The sequence below is a fragment of the Acinonyx jubatus genome, chromosome D1 (assembly GCF_027475565.1).
Source record: "Acinonyx jubatus isolate Ajub_Pintada_27869175 chromosome D1, VMU_Ajub_asm_v1.0, whole genome shotgun sequence".
NCBI classification, from domain to species: Eukaryota; Metazoa; Chordata; class Mammalia; order Carnivora; family Felidae; genus Acinonyx; species Acinonyx jubatus.
The window spans coordinates 102095417-102108578 of NC_069390.1; the positions used below are offsets into that span (position 1 = coordinate 102095417).

Below are 13162 nucleotides of genomic sequence, written 5' to 3' on the forward strand. Positions count from 1 at the left end.
CATGAGCATAACAAGGGCCAGACACACACTGTCTACTTCCTGCGGGCTGTGCTGGGCCACCACTCAATCCTGGCATCCTATTCCACAGCGAGGAAGCCACAGTGGTCGCTCTTACAGGGGTGTCTCTAGGCTGGGCCTTAGAGACGTTAGAGGAGGCTCTTCATCCCATGTCAGGCTCATGCCTGACTTCACAATTGAGTGCGGAAGGGCTGAGTGGAATGACAGGTCTGCCCAGCAGCTGGCAGGGGGTTGCGGGGGGGGTGGGCGTGTGCCTGGTAGGGCTCTGCTGTAATGACTGTCCATTAGGCCCAACCAGGTAAGAGCTCACACATCATTTCAGTGGGGGCTGATCAAAAGAGAGGGAGTAAGTCAACTTCCTTGAAAAATCCTTTCTTGGGGGTGATTGGAAGAAAGAAAAGTGCTCTCTGGTTCGTTATCTCTTACTGGTAAGAAATCCTAGCAAGAGACTCTTCCCAGTGTTCAGATTCTGCCTCTAAATCTCTCAGCAATTGACTCTGGTTGGCAGTGGCCAAGTATTATTCTAAAACCAGAGAAACAGAGTGATTCTCATTTTGGGGGATGGAGATGACAGGTGGCATGACAGAAATCTTAGATGGTGAGCAAACCAGGAAGAAAGGGTTCAGGGCCAAGCTCACTGTTAGCAGGATTAGAACAGCTCAGGTAGCTGTGAGGGGCAGGTGGGAATACCATGGTTTGGGATGGCAGGGCAGCCTAGGGCAGGGGCTAACAGCCCAGGGTCTGCAGACAGACCTGGATTCAAACTCTGCCCACCCAGGCGTGAGAGATCAGGCCGTTACTGAATGGATATAGTACTTCCTCTGTAAAGGGCAGATGATCATAAGAAGAGCTTCATCAGGTTCTCGTGGGGAGAAAATCACAGTGCCTGGCCCATAATACAGTTTACCAAATGTCCTGATTATGAGATACCAGTATATTATATGCAGAAGCTACCGGGTAATTGCAAAATCACTTTGTAGAAATGTTCAAGAAGCAGAAAAATCAATCAGGGTATGAGTCTGTCGCCACATTCATTTCAGAGGTTTTGAAATGATCCCCGTGTAGACACAGCCTGATGGCTGTAGGTCGATCTTGGGATTTAAAACCCTGAGCAGGGCCCCTGAGCCCTGCAAGACACAGAAGGACTCTGTCCTGCACGACTTCCCCCTTTCCCCCCGGGATGTGCATGCTGTTGCCCCAACAAGGTGGGTGTGACAGCTGCAGAAGCAGGTGAAAAGGGGGACGGGAGCTACTCACCGCTCGGTACTTGACCAGGTAGTGCCTGATGGGGGAGCCGCCGTCATCCTGTTTGATCAGATTCACCTTAATAGAGTTTCCATCCTCTCCCATCTGCCCTTCCAGTTTAGGTGCACTGGGTTCCCCTGAAACAGCCAGTTAATTCATGTGACATATTCGCCCACACGAAGAAAATCCAACCCAGAATGGGATGGAGTGATGGGGTGGGGCTGGGCTCTTTCTTGCTTTCTCAGAAATTCAAATGGTTAGAAAGCAATAAATATAAAACTTCAGATTCCAGTGAGATACCTCAGACTTAGCCCCAAACTGGGAGTGACTTTTGGGAATGTTCTGGGAAACCCTATTAGCACAGTCCTTTTACCATTTTAGAAACAGGATTTTTTAAAAACTGTTTCTCACTGGTGCTTGCATTTCCTTTTTGCTGTTCTTACAACTGCAGATTTAACTTTGATGAGCCTGATGCATTTTGAGGAACAGCCTGAAATACAGGCAAATGTGCGTAAGTGTTTAAAGGAGAAAACCTACACCCATAAAATAATTCTTCACAGCAGCCAGTTTCTTCCCTGGATACGTGATTCATCTCAGGGGGCTGGGGGACCCATCCCTAATGGGGACGGAATGACACTGCATTCTTGTGACCAGCTCTCCATGAGTTAAATTGCATTACTTAGACTCATTCATATAAAAACATGACAAGTTTCCAGGTGTGATTAAATAAAGCACAATTTGCCACGGGCAAGTCTCCTGTAAGCATCCTGCATTTACGGCTCAACTGCCTGAGTGATAATCCTTGGTACCTTGTTTAAAGTAACAATCATGAAAGTCTTTCTGTTTGTGAGCAGAGAGAGGGAAAAAATGGCTTCAGCATTTCTCAACAGAAAAAAGTCGATGTCTCTACCTGTGGTATACATTCAGCTCGTGTGAACCCGAGACAGAGGAGGAAGGTGAGCTCGGTACGGACAAATTACCAGAGGTGGGATGCTTCTTCAGTAAATAAGATGCCGACTTTCTTTAAGAGAAACTGTTTCACTAGTGTGTACTGGGAGTAATGAGGTAAGAGAATGTCTGGTATGAAAAGCTAAAATGAAGATTTAACGCATTCGGGAATTCTGCACTTCCTTCAAAGACACACATCTCTGTGTCTATTTCATGTCCTCAGACAGAAAATTGGGAGAGCCTACAAGAAGTCACCTTCTGGGAGGGTTGTCCTGGCTCGTTCACTGGAAGACAGAATCACAGACATGTGACCAAAGAACCCAGAAAGGTTTGTCGCCAGGCTTTGGACCTCATCACCCCAAGGTATACCTCTGGCCATTTGTGGCAAGGCTGCTGGCAAAGCCATTCAGCCCACCTTCCTCATTCAGCTACTCTGGGAACCTCACAGTGGCCTTGTGTCCTGCTCCCCACTTTGAGACAAGGAGGAACCAGACAGGGAAAGCTATTGGCCAGCCCTTGCTGTTCAGCCTGGGCCTGTAGCACGAACCCCACGTGGCAGCTCCTTAGACATGCAGATTCTGTTTCAACAAGATCCCAAGGTGATCCTTGTGCACCTTTAGGTGATGGGGACACACAGAGGCTGACAGGGAAGGTGCATCCCCTTAATGTCAGGGGTGATTTAGGAAGTCAGGCTTGTAATTGGTGTTCCTCCATCAGCAATTAAAAAAAAAAAAAAACAGGAAAAAAAGGACAAGGTTTTAGGCAAAGACTTGTCCTGTTTTCATGTCGCTATCCAGCTGCTGGTCCCAACTATTCTTTGGAAAATTCTTAGGAATTTGGTTTCGATAATGTCAAGGCAGGTATGCTTTTCAGATTCTTTTGGACCATCCTAAGCCTTAGACAACAGTTGTCTTATATCATTGTAAATATCCAGGGCTAGAAAGGAACTCAAACAAAGTGGAGGATATTTCAGAACCGGGCAGGTCTGCACAGTCACAGATGGCAGGAGTAGGCACAGTTGAACTGGATAGCTCTGTTCTCTGAATGCAGGGGACAGACTGGTTCTGGCTGGCCTGGGACTTCCAGGTGTGAGCCTCACAAGTCCTGCACTCAGGCTGACTGGGAGAGCTCATGGCCCCAGACTGAATGGGGATGGACATTAACGAGGACTTTTGTATTCAGAATTGCAACACTGACTCTGTGATGGTCGATTTGCCTTAAGGATGGAATGCAGTGGCATCAGTGGCCCTTCCAACACAGTCATGGGGTGAGGACCCGGTCCTTCCCCCAAAGCTTCCTTGGAAGGTAAACGGAGATTAATCTGCTGGGGCTGCTCTGGCTACACTTTCCTTATGATTTCCTTCCAGATTTGAGCAGCGTGGGTTTCAAGGCTGAATCAAGACCACAAAACACTGGACCCTGCTTTGGGAGTGGGTGGGGGGGTTGTATCTACTTAGAAGAGGTACTCTCTTTCATGTTTGTGGGGATCCCTGTAAAACTGAATGCTTGGACAGGCCACTGCCTCAGTACCCACGTTTGCAGAATCCATGCCCCGAACGAGGTGTTCTCCAGGGCCCCCCTCTGGCTCTGACAGCACTGTGACCCAATGACAGTCACTGTGTTAGGACAAACTATCAAGAACACCTTGGCTATTTTCAAAACACTGTGAAAGACGCAAAATAAGGATGGTCCTGCCAATTTCGGAGCAATGTATCCCCAGATCAGCAATTCCACATCTCTAAGGCACAGGGTTGTCCATTTTTCTTTACAATTTTAAAAGTTATTCTCCCCAAAGTCCTATCTTTGCAAAGAGACCCCAACTGTCTTCAGAGACATGGGAACAAATATCTTGCCAAGGATTCCCTGCAGAAACTAACAGCCCCGATGAAAGTCAAATCTTATCTTTGGATGTGTTTCAGAAAAAATATGATTGGAACCACAAAGAAACCACTAACAACTATTCCACAGAACACAGTTCTAACATTTACCAAAGTTGGAACACTATCATTGCTATTTTATTGGAGCGACTACCATGTTATTCTGATATACGTGTATTTCTTTCTTACAGAATGTAGAGCATGGCATATAATATTTACATGTATCATTTAAAGTGCTTTAACTATGGTTTACTCAACAAACGTTTATGGAGTACCTACCTCCCAGGTACCAGATAATCTCTTAGGCATTGGGGTTTCAAAGGTAAACAAGACGAAGTTCGGTTTGTCAAAAGAAAAAAACCTAGTTATGATCAACTCTTTTTAAAAATGGCGGGGCCCTTGTATGGAAAGGTAACCCTTCCTGTGACGGTGTTTCTAGAGGAAGATGACCTTCAACTAACATCAGAGGGATTCTGACCAACTCTACACAACTTGTAGTCACATAAAGGTGGAGAAAGAGCAATATTTAAACAATTGTCTTCTCCATCTTCAAATGCACACTCTCTGTCCATTTTTCTCAAGATTACGAATAGGCTAAAGGAATTGCTTCCTGAGCTGTTGGCGAAAAGGAGACTCTAGCCATACCTGATGAGGGATGGGCTGACCCTGAAGAAATGGGGCCTTGGCATTTGGGTGGCTCACTGCTTTGCTGAACACATTAGGAGAGGAAATTATTTAGAGGGTCCCAATGTGCACTCTGTTCTGAAATGGCTGCCCTGATTGAAATCATTATGGGTAATTTCCGCAACACCAATATTGTAATTATTTGTAAATGTTGGTTTGCGATTCAGCAGCAATCGGCAGGTTGCTCCAAGAAAACCCCTGCGGTTAATTACACCTTCTGAATTTAGCTTCAGCCATGAGTCAAATTTTGCCCCCAAATATTTCACGTAAAGACTCAAAACAACATCACCTTAAAAATAAGCCTTGCCGATAACAAATATAAAATATTAGGCAACTCTGGTATTTTCTAGAAGAGTGTAAATCACGGATGCAAGAAAAGAAGAATGTACCATCGAGACCACATACAGTCAGAAATGTGGCAGGCTCGTCCTATAAATTCCTCCCAGAAATCGTAATTAAAGTGTGTATTTCTGGCCTTGCAGATTGTAGGTTCTTTGTAATTTGTGTGCTATTGTGCCCTAAAATCTGAGTCAGCTTCAATTCCTTCCCCTCGTCAGCACAAGTCCGGAGGTCAGAAAACTACTGCTGGGTACCTGAATTCCACAACAGAAATTATAGCAGGCTTAGGGGGTCTGGACAGCATCTGTGAATTTTAGAAGGAAAACAATCTTCTACTTCTTACTCAAAAACGCCCAAGTACCAAGAAGTATACCTTCTGACAGAAATGCCGAGGTGCCCCATGGCATCCCTGACAGAGGCCTGACCTGCATTCTTTTTTCCTGACCTTTGCTTTCTCTCCCACAGGGACCTGCACAGACTTTGGGGCCTCTGAGTATAAACCAGTGATGGAGATAGGGCTTGCATTAGAATCTATCACATTTTCCATCAAACAGGATTGTCTGGCATCAAAAATACTGTTACTTTTGTTTATCTTAACTCCTGTTCCCCTTTGGTCCATTACACCCTGCAAGCAATGTGAAACTTATGTATGCCTTTTCTATTATTTGTTTAGAAGAGTACAAAATGCATGACTTGGCTGTTCAAGTATGAAGCCCATTTGATTTTTCCCAACTCAGGAACATTCGAAATTACATCAAGAGGTTAGACGTTTGATCGGCCTTAGGATCTGTAGTTATGAGGCTGCTGATTGTCCTTCCTAAGACCAGGCTCTTTGCCGAACAAATGAATCTAGGGGATCTGTGCTGCTTTCATCCTTGGAGCCTCAAACGCTCTGGGACACCCCCTGTGACAACCCGCCTGGCTGAGGGGGCTTTCTGACAGTCTCGGCGAGCAGCTGTCAGTCCGAACACACCCAACCCCGGACGGGGTTCATTCTGTCCTAAGCATTGCTCCTCCAGATCGGGCCTGGGGAATAAATGCTCCTTTTCTCCTGAGCTCTTTCCTCCTTGTTGTCAAGAATATGCTTGTGCCAGTGCCAGCTGACTCATTGCCATCCTGGTCTCCGGCTCCAAGGAACGCCAAGGGATGCAGGGAGTGCGTATAAGCCATGGCCAATTCCCTGGCTCTCCACAGAAAGGACGCGTAGCCCCGTGGCCACGCTCACGGGGGCATCTGGCCTACACATCCCTCTCAAATCGGGCTCCTCAGGAACTACGAATGTGAGCGTGTGAGCTGGGGGTGGGTGGGGAGGCCAGTGGCAGGAAGGGATATGAACTGAACAGCCAAAGATGAACTCTGACAGACTGAACCACAGAGATACCAATTCCCTTCTCGTGGGTGTCATGAAAACACCACCAGATTAGCTGATCAATTATCTCTGTTTCATCATCATCCTAAAAATGAAAATAGGACCACGAAGGTATGGCTTGTGGTTATGGGGCTGATCCAGGCTGAGGAAGTTAGGACCCAAATAACCTCCAACAATTAACTCGGCTCCCGCCTGCGAGGTCGCCAAGGGGAGTCTGTGCACATCTTCAACACGATTTCACGGACATTAGGTTACTTATAAAGAAGTACAAAGCTCCTGGGAAGCCCTAGGGAAACGGGCCCTTTGCAGAGCCCCCGGCCTCTGCCCCCAGGATTCGGGCCGACACGCGTCACTGCCTCCCCTCTGCAGACCCTTCACGCTAGCTCTCTACCCTGTAACCGCCAGTGCGGGGAATCCTTAAGAATAAAGGCAATTAGAGCAGAGCCCTGGTGAAAAGTCTATGTCGACCTGTCAGAGACCGTGGCAATCCAGACACACAGCTGTAAAAAAAATAAATAAATAAATAAAGGAAGGAGTGGAAGGGGTGGTTAGTGATGTTTTCAATCTAAGAAGGAAGAGTGGGTGTTAAGGAGCTTAGTTCACCAGAATCAGCATGTCCTAGTACGAGAGGCAGTGTCAGTAGCTAAAGAAAAGAAGATCATTATGAATGGGGGGGGGGCGGTGATCCATGCTAAAACATGCAGCACACTGACAGAGGGGTGCAGGGGGCTTCTCATCACACACATGCTGGCGGTGGGGAGGGGGGAGAGGCCCGTTTACTTACACAGAGTCCTCATAGGTGACAGAGTCACTGGAGAAAGGAGGCCCGGCCACGACGAGGTGCCGTGATATTAAAAATCAACTTGGCACGGGAGCATCTTAGCTCACCACAGCAAGCTCACCACAGCAAGCCCGCTCCTGGGATCCTGGGACAGGTGCCTAAGTTTCCCCATCATGAACCCCTATTTGCAAAGCTCTACAGGTTCAGGACTAAGGGAACCAAGGGCATGGTGTCCAATGCCTGTTTTCACCTCCCTTCTGACCCCGTGCTGCCGAACCCAGTCAACACTGTGGACAGGAGCCTGAGATTTACACAACATGCAGCCTGTGTCAAGGGCATCCTAGAGGCAGTGTGTGTGTGCGTGTGCGTGTGTGGAGGGGGCAGTGGTGGAACAGGAACTGGATTTCATCAACTGTCGGATGTACACCCCTCTGCTGGGAGATGCACCTGCTCACTTACCCATCCTCAGGCCCCACTCACCTGAAAGCCTTGCTAGTGTTCAGAGAAAGGAGGCAAGCACTGTTTTTCACGAAGCTTCATTTCTCTCCGTGAATTTTACTCGCTACGGCCCTCTCCGGTCCCTTAAATTGTATTATTAAGGGCCATTTCTGGCTGCTTCCTGCTCATCTGAATAATGAGTCCTCTGCCTGTCCCTTTGCCAATGGTAAGAGAGGGTCTGTCACAGAAGGGAATGTGGTTTGACAAGGGGGTAATCATACTTTCGAATTCTACAGGCACTTTAACTGATTTTTTTTTTTTTTTTTTTTTTTTTTAGCACTGGCCACATTTTTACTGACACCCAAGACCATTGCTACAGTGCATTTCTGGGGCAACCGCAGGAAACATCTTCAAACATTTCTTGCCTTGCTTAAAATGTCTGGAAGAGATCTCTGTCCAGAGGGGTGGATCTGTTTCAACCTTGCTCATGTTGTGCTCTGCTTCATCCTGAATTCTAGCACTGCACAGAAATAACCAAACTTGTTTTTAAGAAAGAAATGAATGGGTTTCAACCCAACACCTCACCCTTCAGATCTCAGGGAGAAAATCCGGGTTTTCCCTTGGAACAGTCATCTCAAGTCTTTAGAAGAACACAGTCCCCCTCAGAGAAATAATGAAACCACAGGATGTGGAGTGAGACTCGGGAGTTTAGAAAATCTTAGGCTCCCAGTATCCCCTACCCTAAGGTTCACAGATTAGGTTGCCTTTTGAAGGTAGGTCAAAGTCATTAGCACGTCAGATGTTCCCCTGCTCTGGGGACACACCCACTTAGTTTCAGACAGCGTAAATACCACACATCTTTTTGGAAGTGACAGACGGCTCCAACCCAAGACCTCGTCCAGGAGTCTGGTTGTAAACGGGACTCAACATGGGCACAGTGACCACACCCAGAAAGCTGACGTCCTCAGAGGTGGTCAGTGTGCAGGATGAGCAAGAGGGAGCATCCACAGGGCTCACACGCACAGGGGCACAAAATGAGAGGACAGACCAGGAACAGAGAACATGCATGCAACAGCTTTGGATGGTTTTGTCTGTGTGAATGTCGCCCAGTCAGTTCCTTGGAGACGTGAGGCCAGACGGGGACCCCTCGCATGCACGGGCACACTGGGCGGTTATTAGTGTTAGTCTGGCTTTCGTGATCAGTGCAGCCTATGTGTCTCAGGTGTGATGTGACGTAACAATTTTCAGTTAGAAGAGAACAGAATGCATGTGACTCCCAGGGCAGGTTTTGAATAGGTGTTTGATTTTACAGTGGGGAAGTTGCAAGCAGAGGCTTCCTTTTCTCTTTATGGTAAACGAGAAATGTTTTCACAAGGTTGTGACAGTCACAATATTAACTAATTATTTTGTCACGGCTATGCGCTTAATTAGGCTATAATTTTATTTCCTTTGCTGCAAGGGTCAATCATGTGCTTCTTGATTACAAAGAGATCTCCAGTCATGGTTAAGTGCCAACTTTTGCTTTGATTTCTAACCCCCACTGTCCAGGGGGGAGGGTCACTCTTAAAAAGTGACACATCAACAATGCAAACTGCTTTCATTCCAAATTCTTAAATCTCTCCCTTCAGAAAGTCCTCAATTTGCATGAATTTTATGAAGCACTCTCATTGGTTTTGAGCAAATAGAACCTTTGCAATTGATACACTTCTCTCTGTAGTATTTCAGTGTCGTAAACAGATACATTTCACATTTTCACAGAAATGACTCATTTTAGAGCAGCTGTGGTTTTCAGAACTACTGGATAAAGTTAAACAACAATGTCATAAAGGTCACTGAAAAAAACCGCTTTCTGGGAAGTAATTTTTATGAACTCTCTGGTAAAAATTCAAGTTTGCAAACTGCGTGGTGGTAAATGTGGTTTTGCTGTGGATGGCAGTTTGTAGGGCCAAGTTTCTTGGAGCGAAATGTTAAACCAAAGCCTGCCACGGTATCAAATTGTCATGTCAAGGCTGCAAAGAATTGATGGATTCTAGAGGTGAACTGAGAACAAGAGGAAATCTCTCAAATGGCTTCGCTTGGGAAATCTGAGACGGGAAGAAATGAGTGGGCCCTAGGTGCCAGGCTGTGGTCCCAGGTTTATTTCCCTAATCAGAACAAAGAGTTTTACCTTCTGTTCACCAGCGTGGACGACATCATCAGCACCATGCAAGCCACATGACAAAGTCACATGATACGCACGCACATGATTGGTTGAAAGGAAAGTGGAGGAGGTCACATGGAAAATACAAAAAAATTAAAAACTGATGTAAACAATGGGCAGGGAGAAAAATCAACAACAAAATCACAGACTAAATAAAAGGAGAAATCAAATTAAATTAGCAGCATATATAGGAAACATTGGGAGGACAGTAAAACTGCCCAGAAATAGAAGGATAATAAATCGTAAAGAGCATTTGGTTAACGACACCAATAAGCATTAGATACAGCTGCAACACTGCATATTAATACCACATCAAGGAGTATGTAAACTTGTTTGGAAATAGGGAGGTGTTTCTGCCGGGACCCAGATGTCAAAGTCAATCCAGGAGACTGCTGAAGGAAAAAAAAAAAAAAAAGCAAGTTATTATTCACAGATTCCAGAAATCTCTCGGCATCCTTGGAAAACGAGGGCAATCAAGGAGAACATGGGTCGTGCAGGAGAAGTCTCCAGACTGTGTGTCCTGTAAGAGCAAAATATTACGTTACACTGAGAAAAGCCATTGCCTGTTTCCTTTGGTGCATGAGGAGAGGGGGAGTGGGTGCAGGCCAGAGGAGGCAGCCCTGGGGATTCCCTCTGCGCTTTCCAATTCATCTACCCGCGTTATCCCGGAGCTCCCAGTGACAGCCCCGTTGAGACACGTGTGAAGGCAGAGGCTAGTCAGTGCACAAAGGGACGAGGTTTCCTTCTGGTGGTCAAGACAGTGGCTCCATCAACACTGAGGAGCGAAACTGAACGGACCCCCTGGCCCCACGAGCTAAGACTCTGACCCTGACCAAGTGCTTGGGCATTGGTGGACACAGTTATCTCTCCAGACTTGTGGCTGCACTTGATAAGATATGGATTTGATTGTGATCATTAAAAAAAATGTTTGGATTTGTCCACGTTCCTTTTTGTCATCTGTTGTATTTATACTCTAATTTGTTACTGAATGACCTGCCTTGTCCAAAGGCAGTTTGGGTTTCCTGCCTTCACTTGCACAGGCCAGGGGAAGATCAGCGAACTGCCAGTTGAAGCTAAGAGAAGGGCAAAGAGGGGAGGCGGAGAGATCTTTCTGTCCAGAGCACGACCACTGCTTAAAAATAATGCAAAAGAAATATGCTTCAGCCCCGTTACATATTCTTGACGCTCTGAGCGGAGGGAGGCTGTGCTTCCTACTGTCTGAAACTGTACAGGCTCTGGCACATTCCAACCAAGGGTATCCTGCGGGGATTACATTCACCTGATCAGTTTCTCTTTTGATTTTATCTAGGACACCTTCGTTCACTCAGAAGTATAAATGGATCAGCACACACACACCCACCCACACACACACACACACACACACACACACCCACTCCATAGCAAAAACAGGAGACATTTATTTTCATCCCTATTGATTGGCTGACGATCGATGGATCGTTGTACGCATCTAGCTACTCTGCTCTTAGCTCCACTGTATTCACACGTGCTACCTTTTGCCTTATCGTTGAGGAATGTGCTCATGCCAAATACAGGCTGCTGCCCAAGTGTGACGGTCTTTCCTTCATCCCAGTATCCACTGGGACTTAAATTTAGGTCAGTAGTCCAATGGCGCACGCGCGCACTCACACACACACACACACACACACACACACACACAAGACACTTTCTTCTCTTTGATGTCACTTTTTAGGCATTTTATCTGTGGACAGAAACGTCTGATGTTTAAAAAGTAAACATCTGTCAGGGAAGAACACCTAATTCCTCCTTAAGGATAAATCTGGATTCAAGGTTCCAGGGAGGACCAATCTACCGTGAGACACCTTAAGTATGACTGAGCTGTGCAAATGCATTACATAGCCTACAATGCCAGGTCCACACACCACACCAAGCTGGGAAGACCAGGAACACGGCTGTTAGAAGAAGAAAGGGTGCTATTAATTGCATTCTTTTTCCCAAATGCAAAAAACAAACGAACAAAAAACAACCCACCCCCAAAACAACCCATCATCTGAGTGAAGCCCGCACAAGCACAGTTCGTGTTTCTGCTCTGCTCTGCCGACAAAGTGAAACCTGAAAAGCATCAGGAATTAAAATTCATTGCAGCACACACACAAAGAGAACACCAAGAAAGCAGACCCTCAGCTATGTTCTGCAGCAGAGAAAAGAACCATTTCATGCAACACCCAGAACCAGGAAACTCTTTTCTTCTCTGTTCAATTATGTATCAGAAACCCTGGCCCTGGGAGCGGGAGCGAGTGGGAGCTATATTTTGCATACATGCTTTCTGCCTTCTCTGGCTACTGCTCAATGGATGCATGTCATTTCTTCCTGTGCACTCAGAAATAATAGGATCTAAACCCCCAAATGGCCATGGAAACCGCTGTAAACACACACACACACACACACACACACACACACACACACACACACAGGGGATCCTGTTGACTTGGGACTTAAGGCCTAACACACAAGCTCACCTCATTAGAGCATTATAAAGGCAAGCTTGGAACATGTCACAGTTGTGATGAAGTGTAATGTTTTCCACAAGTCTGGCCCCAACTGTACCCTCAGCAGATGAATTCCAGAGCTCTGATCTGGACTCTGGGTAACAAACTTGAGGGGGCTTGGCTATGCTTCCTGGGGCCACCATTTTCCTAGCTCTGAGGAGGAGGGCTGTGAGGAGGCCTCTGCCCCCCTGTGCCCTGTGCGTTCCTCATGACCCCTTGCCTTGCCTCAAGGTGCCACGAAGCAGGGCATGCTGTCAGGAAGTAGCAGCTCCTGCCCTCTCTGCTGCCCCCTCCACCTCCCACCTCTCTATTTTCTCTATTCCTTCCCTTGTTCTCAGTCTTGGCAACGTGCGTGCGCGTGCGTGCGTGCGTGTATGCATGTGTGCCACGCTTCAGAGGGGAGGGACAACTAAAGCGGGGAAGAGATGCTGTTCTTTTGTCTCCTTGGTGTTTCTCTAATCCTATTCTGTTGTTTCACACAAAGGGAAATTTGGAAAACTCTCTTCATGCAGAAGGTTCTTCACATAATCACCCCAGCTCTTCCTGGTCTCCTGGCCACGCAGACAGCATGCGTAGGAAACCACACCAGGCGGAGAGCCTCCATGCATTCACAACTGTTACTGTTAATACAAGGGACAATGTCAGGCAGCACCGTGACCCAGAAGTCAGCTCGGCAACAAGCAGCAATCTGGCCAAGATCCGCCATAACTCTATACTCACTAGACGGTTCTGTGG

General features: G+C 46.7%; 1 protein-coding gene and 1 long non-coding RNA gene across 19 annotated transcripts in view; one reads left to right on the forward strand and one right to left on the reverse strand.

Moving 5' to 3' along the window:
- Positions 1-13162, reverse strand: part of NCAM1 (neural cell adhesion molecule 1) — a 311346-nt gene that overhangs the window by 18189 nt on the left and 279995 nt on the right. For all 18 annotated transcript variants that reach the window (XM_053204102.1, XM_053204101.1, XM_053204105.1 and 15 more), the window contains one exon: positions 1276-1400. In XM_053204102.1, coding sequence (XP_053060077.1) covers positions 1276-1400 — 125 coding nt within the window. The remainder of the gene's footprint in view (positions 1-1275; positions 1401-13162) is intronic.
- On the forward strand, positions 236-6166 carry LOC128311945 (uncharacterized). The gene is made up of 2 exons (XR_008290693.1): positions 236-2328; positions 2435-6166. It is a non-coding gene; the product is annotated as an uncharacterized LOC128311945 (long non-coding RNA).